Genomic DNA, 23397 nt, shown 5'->3' with positions numbered 1-23397 from the left:
GAAAAGCAGCTTAGTAGTGGTAATTATGTTAATGATGATACCTCCTATCTAATGATGTTGCCTTGTAAAGCTTAAGCTTTACATATTTATCAGTCAAAAGTAAGGCACTGAAGTATATTGTTTGCATATTTTATTAAAAAAATGCAGTAAATTTTATCATTGAAAGCAAATTAGATGTACAATAAGACATCCATAAGACACTGTAAGCTACTGTAAGATGTATAATCAAGACCATAGTTCTCTTTGTCTCCTTTTTCTAAATCTTCACTGAGATAATCTTGCACACTGATTTTTTTTTAATCACTTTTGTTTGATGCAGGTGTACATTTGTTATATCACAAAAAGATTTATTGCTATTCTGTACTGTACCTCTACCCAAATTTTTCTTGTTTGTTTTTGTGTAACAGCTCTTTCAGTGTTAGCACAGCTACAGCAATATGGTCTTGTAGGGTGGCAGTACAATGTCTGCTCTCTGCCTTGAACATCAACAAACACATTTCCAAATAAATTTCTCTCTGCTGTAAGTATGATATGCTTTTTCTGAGATATTTCCAATCTTTTTCTTTCTATTTAAAACTGAAAACATTTTCACATTTTACTTGGATATCTGAATATAAGATTTCTGTGAGGGAGGATCACTTTCAAAATGATTCTTCTCAAAATTATCATTTGATTTTCCCCCTAGTTTTTGAGCTTGCTTTCAGTAGATTATAAACAACATCTAGGGCAGTTAACTGCCAGCCAACATGTGTCTGTTGTTCTCCAGCATTTCAAGCAATGCTTTAAAATGTATTTTATTTGAATTCTAAACATCTGTGTAGTTAAACTGGAAATATTCTGAAACTAAAATTAGAGGAGGCCAACATTTTTTTTCTCTAGGAAACATGCTACTAGGAAATAATGTGTTGTGCATATGACTCCAAGAATGTTAGACAGGACCTTCTGAGATATACCATGAAACCCATTAATATGAATAATAATGTTATTGATCTGGACATGATGAATTAGCCCAGTTTAAAGTTATTTTGGCTGTTAAGCATGTGCAATTTTATAGCATTTCCCCCCGCCCTCACACATGTGTTTCATTGCTCATCAGTTGACCAGTGCTTGCTGAGAGCTCGTGATCTGAAAGTAAAACATTTTGTACCTCTTGAAGTCTGGGTTTCTTTATTTTCAGTCTGCTCAACTGCCTGATGTAATAGAATTTTCATACCCAGTCTTAACCAAGAATCTTTAAATTTTGACATGAATATGGACATATGGATGGCTGTAGCATTTGTGCACAGACAGAAAAAAATCCTTTATCATATGCATAAATCTGGAGTATCATGGCACAGGTGAAATTCAGGTATAGCATCCAGTCCCTTCCTAGATGCCCATGCTGATCCCAGCATAATGTCTTCCATACATTATTCAACCCTGCATTCTTATGTTTATAAGATGCTAACAGATTTCCATTACCACCTCTTGGGCCACTGAAGTACACTTCAGATAGATACTTTGTTTGTGTACCAAAATACACTTGTCAGATGTGCTGGCAAAGCCAGTACACTAATTACCTTTCTCAAGAAAGCAATATCAGCAATACACCATCACCATTAAGAAAGAAAGAAATTGTTTTCACACTAACATGCAAATCATTTCCTTCCATTTATAGCTTTGTGGAGCTATACGGATGGTCTTCATTATCCTTGAATAAATCTATGAGCTGCAGTGCAAATTCTATACAGTTTTCATAAATCTGCATCTTGACAGAAAATTGCAAGGGGAATTCAAGTCATTCATACTGAAACCTCTTTTGGAATATATTGCTTGAATTCCACTCTGTTTTGCAGTATTTCCAAAAAGGTGCAGTCAAGCACATACATTACATTTGATAGATCTACTGCTTGCATGATCTTCAATGACTGATTCATGTTACTGTCCCAGTGGTTGTTTTTCTTGCAGAGGAGCTAATAGACTGTATTGGCTCATTGAGTCAACACTGCATACCAGCCTACTGAATCAGCCTAATATAAGATGGTTTTTGTATGTAACCCAGCAAGCATCCATGCTGAGTTATTTTTCTTTGCTCCAGGCACAGCAATTAGGGTATTTTTTTACTGCATTTGCAATGCACTCAATTCAGCTTTCTTCCCAACGATGTAGTCTGGGAAATACAATACTTTCAAGTTGCTTATCCTTTGCAATATTGACTGAGAACATGTTAGGTTGTATTCCAATGAGCTGAGGCTGAACAGTAGCTCCATTTACACAGTGCAACAGTCCTTTGTCACACCATATCTCTTCAAGGTCTGTCAACGTTGCCACAGGTTAGGGTACTATATGTGTCAGAGTGACTATTTTTGGCAGCACAATACCTTGTTCTGAGACTGACTCTGGTTTCTACAGATAAAGGACTATATCTACCTGTTCAGTCTGTGAAGAGAAACACAATGCTTAAGAATCATAATTATTCAAGTAAGTGTCACATTGCTGTCATGAGCTTTAGTGGACAACTTTGTCCCATTTATCACAGCATAAACTAAGTCTTTGTGGAAGGAGTCTGTCAATTCTTCCATCCTGGCTAATCAGCCTGTTTTCTGTTATGACAAATATATATAATTGGGGCAAACACATTTACTTAAACACAGTGCAGCTCTGAGAATTGAAGAGACTATAACTCTTCATTCTGTTTTTCATCTGAAAGTCACTTTTCTCAAAATGTGCTTGGATCTCTGATCTATTTGTTTTGAATGATTTTAACTTTTTCCATAGGACCAGGTTATCTGTGGTGGACTTAGGCATTGACAGGTTGTCTGGATGCAAGGTTAATTTCTCTTTATCATAGGTAATGTGTAATGCTCCTCCAGACAGGATGTTTTTTTTTATGAAGGAGGTTAAATCTTTATTGTATTCCAGGTTGCCTAATAGATGCAGCATATCTTGCTATGAAATCATAGTTATTATGGCTGGGTTAGAGAAACAGTTGTAACTTGATTAGTGCAAACAGCTTTTAAATGCAGTATACTGCGTTTAAAAATGTTCACAATATGTATCATGAATTTTCCAGAGTTCCACAATCTTAATTTTATCCTCTCCAATTTTAGTGTGTAAATGATAATATCACTGATGGTAAGCATTTGCAGCCAGTCGCTCTGCTGACAGTGGTGAAGGTATTAATCCTTGGTCTTGCAGTATTTTACATTTGTCCATGTAGTGGACAAAAACATTTCATAAATCCTATATCATTCAAAATATACTGACTGTCAGGCAGAAAGTATGCTATATGGCCATTTCTTCTGAGACTGCCTGAAAGTTTCTTCCTTGTCAGTAATTGACAATTTGTTCTTTTGATAAACAGAATGCAGAAAGCTTTTTCACAATGAAAAATACATTGGAATTTTCAGTTATATTGAATGGTTATATTCAGTTATATTGAATTTCACTCTCAGTCATGGTTTTGTTGATATTGAGAATTGGAATTTACCATTTGTTTTTTATGGCATCCTAGATTGGAATCTGATTACACATGGGCTGCCCTCAAAAGAGTAGTCTGTTAATTTATATTCTCAAGGAACATTAGATTGGCATTTGGCTCTTCGGAAGTTGTGAATTATGTATGTCTTCTGTGCTCATTTGGAAAAAAGCCCACTGGGTCTTCCCTCTTTCTTGCTTAGCTATGTTTATGCAGAACTTATGCTTCAAACCTTCAGTAAAATACTGCACATACTGTAAGCTACACAGAAATTTTCAAGCATCAGGTAGCAAGAGCAGTAGTAGATAACATATAAACAGACTGCCTATCAGGGAATTCAGTTCTTGTTATGGCAACCATCAGTTGTTTCATCAATCTGTAACTCAGCTGCTTTTCTGCAGTAGGCAGAGAGATGAAAGGTGGCTGTATCACATTGCAGAATTATAGAAAAGGTTTTTGCACCAACAGCTGCGAATTTTGTATAGCGTCAGAAAGGTCTGAAATGCCAGACAATCACATGGATGAGGTAGTGAGAAAAGAACGATAGATCAGGTCTTAAAAAAAAGCAGATGTCTCCTACATTCTAAACTGAATAGAGAAATTATAGCATGAATGTTCTGTATTATAGCATGAATCCATATATTAGACTGCTATTATATAGCATAAGGTAAACTGATTTACTCTCTCAGTGGGATACCTCTCATCAGCTCTTAAATACTGCTGGAAGTAATATTGCTAATTCAGTTGGTGGCATCCTTTCTCCCACACAGTGCCCAGGTAAATGCACTGTTGATGTGCTCATTGTTGCAGGTCTTTGCTTTTACCTTTATAATGCATACAGTTACATAAGGTAAGATATTTGGCTTCCTTAATACAGTTAGTAGTGCAGCAAGTCAAATATGCTACTTAGTATTCCATAGTAAAGCAATGTATATAGGTCTGGCATTCCCTGTTTTACAAAAGAAGCTGAGGCACAGAAATAAGTGAATTGCTCACATAATCTAGAAGTTCACTGGCAGAAAAAAGGCCTGGGTTAATATGGGTTTGCATCTGCTGCATGGCATTGCTCTCTATCACTTGTCCCACTGCTGTATTCTGAAAGTCACTTGTACAAGAAGCTTTCCTCACCATATGTGAAAGTATGAGCCATACTCAGGCATTAACGTTAATTCAAGCATCTAATTCTTTGCTTTTTGCTGCAAGCTACGGGTCTTCTGCCTGAAAAATAGTCTAAGTCACTGCAAAATGTAGATCCCATTTTCAAGATTCAAAACAAATTTATTTGATGTTGTTATTTGTGAATTAACCATCAGATGAGTACAGAGTTTGTGTTTCAGTAACAGTTAATTTCACAATAGTAAAAGGTTATGAATAGAATTGAAGTCTGCAGGGTGATTTTTTTCTTCTGTATGTATGTCTTTTCCCTGTTCCAACTGCATCTGATATCCAAGATGCTTTGCTTTATTTTCTTTTATTCCTTCTCACTGACTAACCGCCTGGAATATTACTTGCAGCAGACTACACCTGACTTACTGCCACTCTTTAGATTTCCTGAAAAGGAAGATGAAGAAAATGAGGAAAACAGCACAGGAAAGCAGAGAATCAAGGGGAAAGAGAAGCACAAGGAATCAAAATCAAGAATAGGACAGAGAAGATAAGCAAACACAAAAAACCACAAAGGAAGAAACAGAGACCAGAGGCGACTGATTTTCAGCTTTCCTTACCATTTCTGTTTTTGGATGAACAGATATTGCCTTTGCCTCAGTACAGCAAATTCAGGAATTGGTGATAGAATGCAGATTGGGAGAGAGCAAAGGAAAAGAGGGGAGAGAGAATTGCACAGAGGAGGAATACATATTTAGAGGAAAGAACAGCTTAAAAAAGAGGAAGAAGCACAGAATGGGGTTGAAGGGATGTAGAAGGTGAGAGAAAGAATAAGCTAGAGCTAGAGAGAAGGAACAGGAAAGCTGATGAGAGGGAAAGCTGAAAAACTGTAGACTACTGAGGAAAGAAACAGATACAGGGAAAGAAGCAAAGGTGGTAACAGAAAGAAAGGAAAAAAGATGGGAAATACAGTCAGATACTTTTTCTTCTCTATAGAAAATATTCTGCAAAATCATTACTACAAAATAAATATCTAACAGTAATTGTTTATATAGAATAGAAAATGGAGACAAAATACTAGAGGGGAAATGACTGAAATAAATAGGCATGCCCCTAAGTCTCCCTCCCTCAGTCCAACAAATCCAAATGCTGGCTTCGCCAACATGGACTTTTTTTTTCCCTGAATGATCTTATAGTTGTGTGTGCATAGTAGGAAAATACATGAAGCAGTTAAGTTCTGATTGCTTCACTACTTCTCTGTTATTACAGTTCATACAATAAAATTGCTAGAAACACCAAATAGTATCGACGAGTCCCAGTAAATTATTTAGGGATTTTAGCACTCTGTGTATGTCACAGAATCTTTTAAAATGCAAGAAATGAGTTTGAAATGAAACCATAATTAATCTAGTACCATGCACTTTGTTACTGCTGATTAAATACTTTGTTGTTATTTGTCTCCACATAATGTGCAGAGTTTAAATATGTTTTTGGACATGTGCTGGTTTATGTCTCCTCATAGCCCCTTGCTCTCTGCCCATCTCCCCATTTCTGAATGAATGACTGTTGAAAGAGGGAGAGTGAAAAAGAACATAACAATGAGGTATTGGAAATGATTCGTGTACCAAAGTATAGGCAGAGAGAAATGCAACAAGATTTTGAGGCAGATAGACAGCCATCTCTTAGTGGATGAAGGAGAGATGTGTGCACACAGAAAAAAATGAGAAAAGCAGTTGAACGAGGGTATGTAGTAAAACAAAAGTCTGCCTTCCAGGCCCTGTAGCTCACTTTAAGATTGCCTGCTGACGAGTAGGAAAACAAATTGCATGCAGCCCACAGGCCAAGTATGAAGAGGAGGACACAGTAGCATCATGTTCACAAAAAATGAAGTTGATAGGACAGGAGCTAATTCAAATTCCTGTGACTTGGCAAGAGAGAGAAGTACATGGAGGAAGATTGTAAAAGCTTTTGTTCAAGAGACCAATTCACCTGCATGCAGAATGATCACAAGTTTCGACACAAAGTAGGGGGCATCAATAAGCTAAGCTGCTCTAGTTTTTGGCATTTCTTGGCAGAAATGCCAACGTTATCTTGGCAGGCGTAGATAACAATGCTTACATACTGACAATAAACAGAGAGTTACAAACACAGGGAACTATGAACAATGATACAGACTCTGTCAGGTGCCTGCCTTTTCCAGCTGGATATTCTGTAGAGATTTGTGCAGAAATATAGGATGTCAAAAAGAAAGCTAATGCTAATCCCAACATAACATTGTGGAGAGTGCGTCAAGAGGTTATGTTTGCATTTTACTTGGCACATAGATCTGGACCTCATGCTTGAGGACAGTGCAGACACACTGCCTGGATGTAAACATATGCTCAGACATGGGCTTTTGGGAAACCTTGGAGCACACTGGAAGAGGAGGTATGGGCCAACAATAGCTCTTCGTAAGGTCCTAGGCATGCAGTTTTCTGGCCCTTCCTGCCAGACTGTATTTCATCTGCTTATGCAGTGATGTTGCATGACCGATACCAACCATATGGGTCAGACATCAAGGTATTCCTAGAAGAAACCTCACACTGAACCCTGTAAGGTGGGATATGATCACAGCAGGGACTGAGCACAGGGTACCTTCTAATAATATGGCTGTACTAGGGCTGATCTATTAGCAATATGGATACAGGAACATTTGTTCTAAAGATCTCACAGCTCAGAGTTTCAGCTTCTCTCATCTACCATTGCAATAGGGAATAGTAACATGGAAATGAGTAAATGTGCAGAAAACTTCTGCCATACCTGAAGTCTGCAATTTTTTTTCACTTTTTTGCTTCATTGCACTTGTCCTAAAAAAAAAAAAAAAAAAAAAAAAAAGAAAAAGTTCAGGAAGAAAACATGATGCCATTGGCCACAAAATCAGACCCAAACTTATCCTACTAATATCATTACAGACTAGGATCAGTATTATATAGATACTATTTTAAACTTTCTGCCTGCAGTAGAAACATGCCTTGCTAAATGTGTATAGCAATCATGTCTTTGAAATGCAGGCACACTAACATGTAGAGATATTTGAATGCTATAAACTGAGCTTATATAACACACATCTGAACTCATCACTTTGTGTCTAGATGTAGCTTGAAAAGCGATTATATTAAAGTCTTGTTCTTGGTTGTCATGCAGGTGCTCATGTAAGTAGCAGAGTTAGTCTACCACCTACCCTTTGCTTAACTGTGCAACACAACCAATAAAGATCTGTTCCTTTTTCGCACAGGTAGAGAAGGATATAGCTGCAAAGGGTATACAGAAAAGACAGAGTTCTGGTGCCACACCATATTGCTGCCCGTGCACAGAAAGAAAATACCGAGTCTGCCCCCTTGCTATGCAATTCACTCATATACTAGGCAGGTACAATCCGCTTTCATATTGGCTCATTAAGTGGCACCTTCCCCCCAGCACAGACTTGTATCTCAAAAGCACCATCTTTCCCAGTAGTTTCTGCTGGATCAAATCTTCTGGCTTTACTGTCACAGAGGGATCTGAGGAACCTGTTATTTGTCTTCTGCTGGATCAAATCTTCTGGCTTTACTGTCACAGAGGGATCTGAGGAACCTGTTATTTGTCTGCTTTTGAAAGCTTATCTTCCGACTTCAAACTATGCAAATTAAGTCTTACAGTTTGGGTTGTACTGGCACTTACAGGGTGAGTAGCAGAAGAGAGAAAAGTTTTCAGTGCAGTATGATACAGTTGCAGAAAGTATGCAAGATAGCCCATCTCCGATTTATCAGTTTGTGGGCATCTAAATCAAAGTTGCCTGTGTGCAGATTCTTCAGTGTTCAGGGAGAGCACTGAGTACTTGTATCACTGAAAATTCATGCTCTTTTGCTTAATTGCCTAACTTTATGTATTTGGAAGGGAGAGGATGCAGGGGCAGGGGGGTGGGTGCAGGCAAAATGGTCCTTCAAAACCATGCGAATGACTGAGAAACTAAAGTCTCGATGCCCGGAAGCTCCAGTGCATGCACAGACTTTTATTCCTTGAAAACGCAACATATTTTAGTCTTCAAAATTGAGCAGCAGAAATCAGCTATATCAGAATAATTTCCCAACCATACCTACCTGGCTTTCCTCTTGTCTTTGCTTTTGCTTTTCTTTGCATCTGGATCACCTTTATTCTTTGTCACCATGGTGGTTCCTTGCCTAGTTGCTTTCAGGGAGCCGTGAAAGGCTACTTCTTTCCTTCCACTCTCTTTGTTGGGATCCACTATACCTGAGAGGGGAACTTGCTTGGAGGAGGTATTTTTACTAACTTTTTCTTCCTCTGTTTTTGGGCTAGGGACATCTTGTGCATTGTCCCTCTTGAAAGAAAAAGGAAAGGTTAACAGACACAGTAGCAATGGACATTAAAAAAAAAAAAAGAGAGAGAGCGAGAGCTCTTCTCAGAGCTGATCAGCACAACTGGAACTTTGTGATGAGATCAGAAAATAATGTCCTATATATTATTCCCCTATATGCTGAATATTCTGCTATAAAATGTTGTTAGACAGATGATCCATAGGAAAAGTAATGTATCTATCTAAAACAGAGAATACTGGTAGTGGAAGTCTTCCTACATTATCAAATTGTTAATGATTATTGGCTACATCAGGGGATAACAGATCCCAAAGCTTAACCTCTGAGATCCATTTGTAGCTTCACCTCGAATTCTCATCATGAATCAGAAACAGAACTTGCTTTTCCAGGTTATTCCTCCCTTTTTGCTCATATCTGGAAGCTGGGATGAGATCTTTGCTCTGCTTCTTGTCCAGATTTTGTGGTTGGTCCCTACTAAAATCCTTTTAAACTTCCTGCTTTCAAGCAGCTGAGGCAGGGATATCTGAGTCAGCTTTCTATCTAAACAAGAAGAGAGCAGAGATGTAATAGTGCAAAGGAAAATTCAAATTTAAAAATGTTAGTAGAAAAGAAAAACTCAAGAGTTAGTGACAGCCAGCTCTTCAAGGCATTGAAACTTGGAGGCAATTGGAAAAATCAAACATGTAAGGCTAACAGCACATGTCCATTCTGCAAAGGAAAATGGAAATTCTAGGTCTGGATCATGATTTGTAGTACATCAAAGCAATAGTAACATCTGCTATATGCACAGGAGCTGACATTCATGTCAGGTCAGCTTGTGTCCAGAAGGCTGTGAAAGGATCTGAGCTTTGACATCAAATAAGAAAAAAAGCAGAACACCCAAAAGAAAGATGGCTATGAAGGGATAGTTGAAGCAGGAAAAGTATCAACTAAGAAATTTGGTAAATCCTACACTTCTCTCTCTCAAAAACCTGTGCATTCTTGAGTTACCCAGTATGGTTGTGGTATGCGGCTGTGCAGATTTTTCAGCCAGATTAGAGTCCTATACTTTCTGCAAATCTAATCTGAATGTGCTACTTTTTCCCTTCTCATCACTGACTTTTCTTGAATGAATCATCTCCCACAGTTCTCTTCTCTCTCCAAAATAATAATTTTTCTAGTTCCCTTGTCACTTTTCCACAGTAAGTAGGCAAAGTTTTTTTCTCTCTCTTTCTCTCTGCTACCCATGGCCAGGGAAGAGATGGGAGCTCTTGAGTGCAGTGAAAAGGTAGTTGCATATGCAGCACTCAGCACTGATCATTTGAGTGTGCATTTTTCTCCTGCCTGCGGATGTCCCTCTGTCTGGCTGAAAAATGTGTTGGATTGAGCAAGAAATAATGCACAGTCAAGAAATGTCTGTGCTGACAAAATGTTGTTTATGTGGGAAATAGCTTTAGATAATATGTTCAGCAGCATCATTAACCATTCAAGTTCCTTCCTAGGTGCACCTCTAAGGTAATGGGTCCCTCCTGTGCTTTAGTGGAATTTCTGTGTGAGAGTTTTCTCTTCAGGACCTCCTGCAGCATTTCTGCTGTCTCTGCTCCTTGTTTCTTTCTTAGCTACACTGAGCAGCTGCCTTCAGCCTGTCTGGCTGTCCACTGTATTTCCTTCAAATATTTTCTACCCTTTCTGTCCTTTGAGTGGATCGAATGCTTTTGCCCCCCTTGCTTATTAGCTCTGAGTCTCTACGTAGGACTCAGCTGTGCCATGTCTTTCCTTCTCTGCCTCTTCTCAGTGGGTTGTGGAATTCAGCAAAAAAGAGCCGTTCAAAAGAGCATGTAAGTCTGCTACCACCTATATGAGGAAAAAGTAAACACTGAACAATAAGTAAGCCATTTCTTCATTTTCAAAAATTCATCAAGGCTACCATGCAGCTGGCACCCTCACTCCCATGAAGTGCTCTAGGGAGTTTACAACAGGCCAGCTGTTTTGGTAAACAGGTCTGTAGCTCCTTCAAAGAATACAAAAGCTTTGACTTCAGACATAGTGAGGAATGTTGACACAAGCAGGTGATACTCTCTGATTCTTCAGCTTTGCCAAAGACTCACGTTTTCCAACAGGTTGTTTGGGCTGTGGGCTTTCTCTTGACTTGTGCCAAAATTCTCATACAATACATTGACTTCGGTATTGCTAGTATTTTCTGGGGATTTCAGGAGAGAGATGAGCTGCAACCACTGATGGAATAGGTGATGTTGTTGGTCTGGTGGGGCACAGAGCTCCAGATAGTAGGAACGGCCATTTACTAACTTTAACTTGAGGTGGTGTTTGTCTGTGCTGTGGACAGAGAGCTTTACAAACTTCAAGGGGAAGAACCTACCAAAAAAAAAAAAAAAAAAAAAGGAAAATCATGGTAAAATATAAGTGGAGATTCCTCTCAAATATTATATCTGTCAGACCTAAAGACAAAGTAAGACTACAAGTGAGAAACCAGAATAGGAAAAGTTGCTGATTGGATTTGGACACTTTTCATAAGTGCCTCTATCTGATTATGGAAGCAATATTGAGCAGCAGTTCATAGAACTGATGCAAAGGAGATTAGCTTCTTTACAATGTCTTTATTGCACTGTGTTATTCCCTGATGATCCACCACATCCAATCTTACTACAAGTTTTCAGCTTCTGATATATTTAGAAAATTACTTGTTAGACATTCCCAATTATCATCTATCTATACATATGTGGATAGCTTTAGTCTCAAATGGTGACCAGAGCAGGGCCAAAAACTGTGTACTTAAGTTTAAGTGATCCTATTGTGAAGTCTATTAATGAACTGACCCATAAAGGAAAGAAAACACTGTATGAAAAGGGGTAGTACCTTTGTATTTCTTATTTATTCTTCAAGGAATTATTTACCCCTTCTCAGTGCTAACTCACCTGGTAAGTGCTAACTGTTCCATGTGGGATGGCTGCTCTGAGAACTCCCAGAAATTTGTCGCACTTTCTGGTGGGGACACAGGCACCTCATGTGCTAGCAGCATCACACTGGGCGTTGGTGAGCTGGGGCTGGCAGTGCAGACGCCGATGGTCACGCAGTTGGGTCGCTTATGGACATAAATTGGTTCCCCTTTTCGATTAATCTGAACAAAAAACCCCCAATGAACTGTCATTTGCCATGAGATCTCACACTGAGAATATACTACCAATACATTTCATGGTGTTTTGGCTTGGGACTCCTACAGCTTATGTAATGGGGTGGTGAGGAGAGAGGGGAGTGTGGAATAATGAGAGGGAAATGTGTGAATGAAAAGAGAAGAGAGAAGCTGAGTAAGGACAAAAGAGGACTGGAAATCTCTTGTTCTTGCATAGTCCCCATCACTGGGTACCTGACTGCTGAGGTAAGAAAACTCTTGGGTACCATTATCTTGAATTTCTCTTAGTGCAAACATGATGGAGGCAGCACTCTGTTCTGATGATTCGTTGTACTTATCAGTATTACTGTGATAGTAACGAGACCTGCTTATGAGCCAGGATCCTGCGAGGTGCTGTATGAGCACAGAATGGAGAAAGGTCCCAGACAATTTCTGTGTAGGACAAAGTATCAGATAGAGAGATGAGAAAATACAAAGAGATGAGAATAAGTTGAAAAGTATTATGAAACTGTACTTATGGAAGATGGAATGACCTACCATCATCATGGTTTATTTTTGGTAGGCAGCGGAGGAAGTGTGCTCCAAGAAGGAATTTGAGGGAGGACAGTGCACTAGATTTGTGGATATCTAGTGAAAACTCCTCCCAAGTGTGGGAGACAGCATGGAAAAAAGCTCAAAGGCTATTTTTTTTTTCATTTTCATGTAAAAAAGTGGGTGATGGTGCTGTTTTCTGGGGCTGATCGGTTAGGGCAACTGCCTCCTTGATAGCAAATGAGGTCTGATAAATAAACTAGGGGATAAAATCATTAAGCACCTTGAAAATAGAGACAAGTTGCTAATTATCATTCTGCACATGTATCAACAGTACAAGATGGAATTTATCAAGGCAAGAGCAAAGGATATTGCAATTATCACAAAGTGAGGTAATGAAATCCTATGAAAACCATTGTTCAGATACATCATGTAAATAAAATTCATGGGTTTTAGATACATTGTGAATGTAAGATTGCAGGAGTTTAGATTGTTGCCAAGGTCATGCAGGTTCTGTGGCCAGAACTTGGTTCGTAGGGTAAGTGACAGGCAGGGATTTTAAATGATATTAAAAGGAAGGAGCAGGGAGAGATTGTCTGGGGAAGGCTGACTGCTGTTTAGGTTAGGTTGAGCTTAAGCGAATGTCTAAACAACCTTAATGAGATAGTAGAGAACCAGAAATTCGCTAGAACAATCCTAGCTGTTGGTACAGAAAGCAGTAAGGACTGACAAATCTCAGACATTACTTTTTGCCATCCCTCTCCAATGCACAGCATTACAAAGAGTGGTCCAAAAAATCCAGCAACAGCAAAGTGAGAGCAGAATGAGTCTGTAGGAGAAGGGAAAACAATTACATTTGTATGTGAATGTGTGTATTGAAGAATGGAGAATAAAAGTTGTGGGAATAAATGAATAAAGGCACCTGTCAAGCTGAGGGAGAAAAAAAAGAGACAATCTATTCAAGCAATTTCATTTTGTGCATGCCAAATAATTTCATTTGAATGACTTTTTACCTGGACAAACTTGCTTTCAAACATGGGAGCAGAGGTAAAAGGGGCATATTCTCCTTGGCTAAGGACTCTCTGAAGATCACCCATAGTGGATGTCTGGCTTGTACTGATGCTCTTAAAATCAAGCTTGCTACTCATTTTGCCTATCCACAAAACAAGAATAAATTTACAAATTAAACAGAGAAAAAGACATATGTGGGGAAAACTGAAGATTATGAAAAGAAACAAATATAATCCTTCCTGCTCACTTTTATTGTCCTATTAAAGAGCAGAGCCTCCCCCAACACACACGTTTAAGAATGAGCAGTCTCAAGCACAAAGAGTAACTTAGTAAGGCTTCTCAGTTCTTCACTCCTCTTTCACCAAGTGGTTTCTAAGCAGAGGGTCCAACTATCTTTCTGATGGTAAGCTCAGGACGTTAGATTAGGCATGAAGCCCAGATGAACCCATGCTTTAAAGGCAGAGGTGCTGCCTGAGGAGCTGATGAGATTTAGATTTGTTCCTCAGGCAAAACCAACATAAAAAGTGATTGTCACATTAACTTTTTCTTGCTGTTGCTCTGTATCACTTATTTTAACTGCTCTTTGGCATAATTCTTCCATCCTCTTACCATGAAATCTCAGTTGGAACAATTCTAAGAATAAACCCTGATAGTTAATGGGTGAAATTTATACAAAACTAGTGAAATAAAAAGTGAAATAAAGACTAGTTTGCATATGCTATTCCATGCTTCTGTATGTCTTTCTTGTTTATAAATAATCTTGTATTTTTTTGCCACTATTAAGATAATAGCATTTTAGTAGCTGTATTTCTATATGAATACAGTGACATACTTTGCAAATAATAATGGAAACCCTTGGGCTGTACTCAGTGCTGCTCTGGGATGACAGCTAGGTGACTTCTATCTTTGTGCCTCTTGGATTACAAAGTTTTTGTCAGGAGTCAAGATGGCAGGACTTCGGGGATGCTCTGGAGTAGAAACTCTCCAGCAGCTGACCAAGCTGACTAGCACAAAAGCTGGAGAATAAGTAACATACTATTGATTGACCTATTAAGGAGAAAAAAAAAGCCCAAGGCTACTCATTAATTACATTTCATAAATCTTTGTTAAACAGCTAATCGCTATTATCCCAGGTAGATACAAAAGTCAAATGATTTATTCAAGACTGCTCAGTAAGTGGCAGAATGACAAAAAGACTAGAAATATCCTGCCTCTGGCTTATTTAAAGAAATAGAGGTAGTAGATTTCTACTTCCAGTTCCTACCTTGTTTCACATTGGTAAATCCATGTCTTAGACAGAGTATATCTAGGAAAACAGCGGACGGGAGCGCACTAGCCTGTTCCGAGGAGCCCACTGGAACGCTCTTGGCACTAGAGGCCCATGGTCAGCAACATCAGGCAAGTTCTCGATGATCCAGGCTCCCTGCTTGAGTTTCTTTAAAGAGTGATGATACATGAATGCCTGTAAAAAGGGCAGCAGTTTTTGTCATAATAGGTAGGCAGGGGCAGACTGGAGGAGCTCAGCCCCATCACTGCTGGCCTCACAATACGTGGCTTGGTCCGCACCCCCGCAGCAGTTAGGTTTCTCAGTTAACTCAGGGCACCGTGGTTACAGGTTGTGCAGATTCACACAACATGAACACATTAAGGGCAAGATAACATTAGAGATTTTTGCATGGGTGTAGTCTGCTCAGTGCAGGCTGCCAGGGATAAAGCAAGAGTGGGTCTCCTCCATGAAGGAGCTGAGAGCCCACGGTGACCTCAGCAGAGGCAGTGCTCTCACCAGCCAGAACACAGCCTCACAGAATACACAAGTATGGGCAGAGCAGGGTGGTGCTAACAGGGTCCATTGACAGTCCCGGGCAAGCCAAGGTGATTAACCAGGTCAGCAGGCCATCCAGAGAGTCCAGTGAGAAGCAGCAGGAGACAGGGCCAGAGACAAGGCTACAACACAGGTCCAAGAAGTCCATCCAGGAGACAGGGCTGGAGACAGATACACCTATAGCATAGCTCAGGCAAGCACTACATACTCCAGACTGAGCTTAAATGTAGCTGCCAGAGTCAAGGGTGCAGGGTGTGGGTGTGGGTCTCAGGTGAGGCTGCTCAGGGTAATTAAGGCCTATTGGTGCACTCAGGACCCTGAGACAGGTCCAGGGTGTTAATGAGCTAATTGAAAATGGAGCTTGTACTCATGTGTCTTGCTCTGGTTTGTAACTTATGGCTTCTCTGTATATATTATTTCTCCCAAGTAACTTTTTTGTTCAGCCAAGGGATGTCACAATCAGCCTATGACTTTGAGTTAACTGTTTTTTCACTGTGTGTAATAACACTACTGCTTCCAGCTCAGCCTGGTGCATAGACAAGAGTTCAGGCCATGACTGAGCAACAAGCTGGTTGAAGCGGAATCAATACTGCAAAATGAGGATTATGTTGTCTGATTGAGGGAAACAGTTTGAAGAACCACTGTACTTCTTTGCAGATACACAGCCTCCTTTGTATAGGTGCACATCCACAGTTGCTTAGATGAGGCCCAGCGTAGAAGAGCTTCTGAACTGTCTGATAATACTATGTGCTGACATAGCTCTGTCCAGCGGAAACGCTTTCTGCTCTCTCCACCATACAAGACATCTCTGATCCAGTCTGGGAAGCAATGGGTTAGCCCCTAAAATATTTTTCTTTTCCAGCTGCTTTACAGCTATGTAAATATGTGGACAGAGATGCATAAATTGGTCTAGCAAAACCGGCAACAACAAAGCCATTTTTCAAAACTGAATTTCCCTTTCCTCTCTGGACAATGGACATGTAATTATGAACATCAACACAGGTGAGTGAGCTGAAGGAGACTGACTCCACAGTCAAGTTGTCACAGCTCTTGCCTAAGACATGGAAGATGCCAGTCCTTTCTACCTACTCCAAATACGGCATTTCATACACTGAGCAGCATTGCATACACTTGTTTGGACTGTGCAGTAAGTGCGGTGAGCAGATACCAGAGGAGAGACTGAGCTAAGATTGTATTAGGAAACAGCAGAGCTGCCAGAACTTCTGTAATGCAGGAAAACAGCACTTTCAGACCTAAGATAACATTATCATATGATGCTCTGTTGTGCCATGTGTATGTTCTGGCATGGGCAGCACTAGCTAATGCAGGCATCTCTGCCTCACTCATCACTCTTCACTCTAATGTGTTGCCATCAGACTCTCTCAGTTTCAGGGTAATGCTTCAGTACTGGCTATTGTAAGGGCTATGGACTAAGGGCTGCTGGCTATTGTAAGAAATGTGTCTATCAGTTTTTCAAGGCAAATTTTGTAAGGCCTTTCTTTTCCCTCCTGTAATGAAATAAATTGTTATTTTTGTTTTAATCTAACCCTAGCCACCACCTCTTCAAAAAACTCCAGCTAATGGAGGAGGCAGCAGCATGACTCCTTAGCAATGCAGGCTGCCAACAGCATATTAAGCCCTGTCTTCTGCTCTGTTCGCTGACTTTTTATAGCATGCTGAGCAAATTGATTGGATTTCACCAGTAGGGAGTAAATTACAGAAAGACACTAATGGAAATATGGTGCCAACCAACTACCTTTAATTTAGATAGGTTCAAGTAGCACTGCATCTCTATGTATACCTCTCCTCTCCTGAAGTGCTGGTGGATAAGTAGCTCTCAGGCCATTTTCTTCTTCATTATTCAATACCTTTAGTGTTGCACAGCTGCCTAATGCTAACCCAAAAGCAGTGGTAGGCTGTGTTTTCAGAAACAGAACAGTACACCACAAAAAACCAGCCACAATCGGCGTCAGCTCCAGTTCATGCTACCAGTAAGTTCCCGGGAGCTGATCCCTGTCGCGGCCTGAAAGGAGTCGTTCAGGACGACCTCCCTCCCCTTGGGACCAATGACCAAGTTTGTGATGCCCTTGGAGTGAATTAAGGTGAAACGACACCAGCCAACCAGTTTAAGATTTATTAACACAAATAAGGCATGTGGTCAAATAGGATAATTCAATGGTGAATACTGCAACTAGCTAGACAAGTCCTGTGCCACACGTTTCAAACAGATCTTACCAACATTCAACAAAAGAGAGGGAAAAAGAGAGAAAAAGGGGGGGGGAGAGAGAGAGAGAGAGAGAGAGAGAGAGAGAGAGAGAGAGAGAGAGAGAGAGAGAGGAAAGAAAGAAATATATCACCACCCGTGGATCCAGCGGCCTCCTGTTGGTCCTCTTCCTTTGGGAGTCCTGGCGGGGGGGGGGGGGGGGGCTCCCGTCTGGTGGTAGGTGGGTCCTCTTCACCCTGGGTGTAAGTTTTGGCGATGCGCGTGCAGTAATTACAACTCGAGCAGGGTCCGACCCTAGGTTCCCGCTGAAAAGCTTGGAGCCAAATCAAGGCAAATTAAATAAATAAATTGTAATGACACGCGTGCAGTGGTTACAGCTCGAGTTGGGTGCCTCCGAAGAGGGACCCCGAACAAAGAAATCCCTGGGCAATTATAGCTTTTTTCAAATCAAGTTTCCCACCCCCATGTGGTAGTTCAGACCAATAGTAATTTTTTGGGTCTGGGGTCTCCTGCTCCTTATTGGGTCTCATCGTTGTTCCTAGGCAGGCTGTTTCTTTTCTCCCTTATCTTTACTGTTGCAGTTTCTGCAGACAGGTGTGTCTTCATTCCTCCGGTCCCGCCATCATCTCTCAAGGTCCTGACAAAGAGGTGGTAGGTAACTCCAGCAATTAGCACTGTTTGAGCAGTGCACAGGAATGCAAATTGCTGGTAACTCCCTTATCATTCCCGCCTGCACCAGCTCTGGGACCCTTTCTCACTGAACTAGGGAGTGCGGCCTAAGGCTTCAGCAAATTTAGCTACTCATGCTAAGCAAGTTTTATAAAAGTTGTGCTAAGCAGCAATAATTTACAGTCCAGGTCCCAAAGTCTCTGCCCGATCGTGACCTGGTTCAGCGCAGGCTCGGTGTGTCCTGGGTGGTTGCAGGGAGACCATTTCGGGGGTCGCAGCAGCTCAGTCCTGTTTCCGCCGGGAACAGATGGCTTGTTCGGGGTTATGGTTTGCTTGCACCTTATGTACCAAGAAATGTTTAAGGCAAAAGTTCACTCATCTGTCCGCCACAATCCGCCTGCAGCGCAGCACAGTTGCCCACCGGGGGGGTAGTCAGAGCCCCCTCCCGAGAGGTTTCCCACCAATCTTCACTGTGAACCTGCCTGTTCCAGGAACTCGTCCAAATACAAGGAATCTGTAGTAAAGTATTAAGCACCAATTTTTTTCATTCCAACTTCTTCATGTGTGCACCAGGGTGGTCTTGCCTCAGATGAGATTGCCTAGGTCAGCTGGCTGTTCTCCGGACTGATGCAACAGCGTACTAAAACAGCCGCATACCTGAAGAGGCTGTCCGCACTAGTGGGCTGGCTATAAACCACAATAAGCGATCAGGCATAGTAGGGAAAATGTACCAATAGTATAGCATAGCTGTCAAGCGACCAAAGCGGGTCTTTTCACACAGTATAGGACAGATCCTCAACTGAGGTAATCAATGCAGTCTCCATTATCAGATCAAATTAGAGGAAATTAAAGGAAGATACTCATTTACCAGGGCTCCTTGCCATTATTTCTAATCTTTCATGATTTGTGCAGATAACCTCTCTTTCCTTGTACCTACACAATTACAAAATAAGCAACAGTAATTAATGGTGGAAGTGGCAGCAGTGCAAGCTCCCTCGCTGCCTCCCCTCCAGCCCGCAGCGTGTGCCAGGTGCCGAGCTACCACCACTTCACCGGCGTGCTGGGGACTACAGCGCTCTAGAGAAACAGTATTTAGCTTGCCCTAGCGCATGCTTCTCTCCAGGGGAAACTTGCTCTCGGATGTTTCAGGCCTTCCACAGTGGAAGTCAGGGAAGATCTCTACAAGGGGGAGAAAAGAGCAAAATAAAAAAAAAAATCTGAGAATTGTGAATAGAAGCTAATTTTTGAGCGAAGTGGGATGCTAATTTTTAATACTCCTCATCACATTAGGTGCAGGGGGGGAAAGAATGCGCTACATAGAACAAGTGTCCTGAGTATATGGCAATGTCTATTTTTACACCAAGTGTTCGGAGCTGGAAAAAAAAATCCACTCTACCTCCAGGGCCTGGCCAGCTAGGCTGTGGTGGCCTACGGGAGGGCAGAGCTGCAGCCTTGCCGAGTGGGGAGCAGCCCTGCAGTGGGGCCAGGCCTGGAGACCTGCTGCGATGGCAGGGCTGTGCACGCAGAGCCCACAAGCAGAGGCGTGCTGGCACCCCTGAGCTGGCAGGGCAGGGGCCACGGGGTGCACCAGGCACCATGAGCTGTGCGTGGAAATGATGGTGATGGGCTGGAGCGGCACACTTGTGAAGTTTATGGTTTGCTTTTATGAGATATTTTATTTTTGTTGTATTTTGGTTTATATGGTTATCTTATGGTTATTTTATATTTTGGTATATACCTATACCAATAAATCTGTCCATATGTGGAATTAACTTGTGTGGGCCATGGACACCTTCCTTTGCCCTTCATAAGAACTCACCTTGCCGTGGACACCTGAGGCTGAAGAGAGGTCACCTGGTCTGGAGTATGGTCCAGTCACACTTTGCTCCATGTAGCTGGGCCAAAGCTGGTGAGTGACACCCCCACCCTCCCACTGCTTCGCAGCTGTAAAAAGGGGCACGCTGACAGAGAGGGTTGAAAGACCAGCGACTGCCTGGGCGACTGTTGCCATGAAGCCGGGATGGGGCTGTATGGCACCTCTAAATCTCATGAGGACATCTCCAAAGGCTTTGATAGCGGAGACCTGGTAGCAGTTTGTGTTTGTATTGCTATTTATGGGCTCCAAGTAATGTGGCTGTTTACAGATGTCATTTTGCCAAGATGTTAGGGTCTCGTAAGTTTTCTTGAGCTCCTTATCGCTCCTGAAATAGCAAAGGATTAGGAAATAGCAGAAGTGGATTTAAATACCTCTTCTCCTACCTCCTCCCCCACAAATACCCCCTTTCCTGGCATATGAGTCTGCAGGACTTCTGCTAGTAAATATATTAGAAAATGACCTAGAAAAGGGATGAATGGGGAACTGACAGAGCTTGCTGATGATACTAAGATATTTGTGGTATAAAGGGCAAGGACAACTACAAAGAATTGCAGAAGGATTGCTCAAAGTTGAGTGGAAGTGTGATAAAACAGCTGAGGAAATTCAACACAGAGAACTGTAAAATGATACATGTGAGGAAAATATTTTCCTAATTTGTCGTCTCTAATGACTGTCTCTAGATTAACTATTATCAATAAAGAATGAGATTTTAAGGTATAGTAGATCTGTAAAAACACATTGTTCAGAAGCAGTGTAAAACAGATTCATTATTAGGAAATAGCGAACACATGGAGATCATCGTTATGCTTTTGTGACAGTTATGCCTTTGAATCCTATGTGTAGTTCTGGTCCCTTTATCTCAAAAAGAATATAGAAAAACTGAAGAAAGTGCAAAGAGGGGCAACAAAGGTGATCCAAATTATTGCCCCTGTGAGACTAAGTATGGACACAAAGGCTGACTACATAGATTAGGCTTCTTAATCCACAAGGTAGCCATCTATAAAATTATGGTTGGCAAGGTGAGGGTGGCTTCTCATTGTTTACTCTAATACAAAAGCTAAGAGACATGAACTAAAACAAGTAGGTGGGAGTGAGAACAAAACAAAGCAAATAATGCTTTACACTCTGCTTAGCTGAGCTTTGGAAGTCCTTCCCACAAACACTGTGGATGCTGGGAGAGTATTTGGAAGATGCAGCTTTATCTACTTGCCATGCATTTGCACTGTGCTCCCTGAGATACGAGCTATCAGCTGTGTGCACATGGTTGTAGAATTAGGTACCACTTATTGGTCCAAACAACATAACTTTTCAAAATGATGAAGTGATTGGTTGCTTCGCTACAACAGACAAACCTCCCAGTTAGTAAATGCTTTTGTCAAACAGGTAATAATGTGTTGTTGTTTTTGATGCGCTTTACATCCTTGATGTGGTAACTCTCACCCGTCTTGCTGATCTTTCTGATTTCTGTTTGGCAATGGTATACTTTCGGACTAGCTTGGGCCACAGTAAAATCAACATGAGTATAATACCACATACTGATGAAGGCCGCTTTGCATACTTTCTCGTCAGTCTGGTGGGACAGTTTTTTGTTGTGCTAGTGGCTGGTAACATGTCAGTATTCTTTGCATTGGTGGCCTTATGTCTACAATTTTATTTTGGTCAGATGATTTCATCTTGTTCCAGATTCTCTTGGGCCCAGTCCACTGTTTTAAAGATATTTTCACCATTCACTTAGCTCTTTGTCAAGCAAGACTTCTGTGTTTATGAAAGCAAATGCACCAGAATATGACTCTGATAATCTGGCACTGTTCAGTATCTACAAGGGGAGTAAATCAGGTTTTTGAGATCTTATCCTGCCATTGTTTATAATGTAGTTTTTGCATGGGTTTATCTTCCAGAAAAGTCTTATCTCCTCTTACATTTTTCTTAGTTACTTCTAGTTTTGAATCACTGGTTTCCAGGGTCATGACAGTGCATTTGCTTTCTCTGGTGTGTTCAGATTAATTATGGAGTTCCTGGTGAATATAGTCAGTTCTCAGTTCTGCTTGTGAATTAACCCTGCAACAATTAAGTTGGCTGTCTGTAATTTTAAATCCCAACTGGGTCCATGCAAAGCAAATGCAGAAGTCCCTGCACTGGAACAAGGGAGGCTATGCAATGCTCAACAAGTGACTGCAAGGAGGCAGCTCAAGCTGCATAGATGGTGCTGAGGTGGAGCAGGTAATCCGAGCCAGACCAGTCTGACAACTGGAACCATTCTCTACAGCGCCCTTTTGAATGCTTTATATTCCAGGAGCTTTGTCAGCTTATGTGCAGCATGACACGAATGCACAGAGCAAGTCTTAATCTAATGCTGAATGAGAGTCACTAAGCCCTTTCAGAAAAACATGCAATTAGCAGTACATCACGAGGCAGTAACATTTGCAAAAACTACAAGCTTTTCCTCCCTGTGAGTTAGCCAGTAAGTGTCTGCATTTCAGTGTTAAGTTTATATCCAGCAAGGGAACTCACCTTTCTGGGTGAAGGCAGGGATATACTTACTAGAAAACAAGCAGCAAGTCTGGAAAAAACATAAAAGAAATATCCATAAAGGAAACTTTAAAGAAACATAAAAATGTGTGGTTTTTTTTTCCCCACTCTGCTTTAATATGGATCTTAAGCTGCTGGCAGTACAGTGCAGAAATGGTAGAGCTGTTGGGTTTTGTCTTTTGAGACTGGCTGGCTTTGGGGGTTGGGGAAGCTGACAAACCATTCAGTATTTATAATTATTAGATATGATGTTCCTTATTGTGAGATTGAGGCACTTAAATGCTCCTGTGGACACCTAGTTTGTTCCTATTCAATACAGACTGCTGCATTAACTGTCAGCAGCAGCTGCAATTGCTCTCCTCACTACAAGTCCTTTTAGTCCAAAAATAGTTGCAACTTTGACCATCTCATTGTCCACTTCTTCTAGAACTATCTCTGTGCTTTCTTCCACTACATGCATAAACGCCCTTCCCTGTCTAACCTGAAGTGCCAAAACTTCCTTAGCTGTTTCACAGGAGTTACGCTAGATGACTTAAGCTCCAGACATGAGACTACCATACATATAAGACATTTGAGCAAAAAGCTGCTGCCCTGAAATTTTGGGAAATTTGTAAAATCACCTCACAAAAGAAGTATTAGGTTGGAAATTTATTCCTGTGTTTATTTGGAATAAAAGACTACTAGAAGTGTTCAGA

At 41.0% G+C, this 23397-nt stretch overlaps 1 protein-coding gene across 1 annotated transcript; it reads right to left on the bottom strand.

Moving 5' to 3' along the window:
* Nucleotides 1-2079: 2079 nt before the first annotated feature.
* GARIN2 (golgi associated RAB2 interactor family member 2) lies at nt 2080-10030 on the bottom strand. Its single transcript, XM_064512401.1, has 4 exons — nt 9962-10030; nt 8680-8918; nt 7361-7407; nt 2080-2418 (listed from the first exon to the last, which is right to left on the bottom strand). The coding sequence occupies exons 1-4, from the start codon at nt 10028-10030 to the stop codon at nt 2414-2416; spliced, it is 360 nt and encodes a 119-aa protein (XP_064368471.1). The 3' UTR covers nt 2080-2413.
* Between the last annotated feature and the right edge of the window lie 13367 nt (nt 10031-23397).

This window comes from Dromaius novaehollandiae, chromosome 5 (assembly GCF_036370855.1).
Source record: "Dromaius novaehollandiae isolate bDroNov1 chromosome 5, bDroNov1.hap1, whole genome shotgun sequence".
NCBI lineage: Eukaryota > Metazoa > Chordata > Aves > Casuariiformes > Dromaiidae > Dromaius > Dromaius novaehollandiae.
This window is presented reverse-complemented; position numbering and strand designations above follow the sequence as displayed.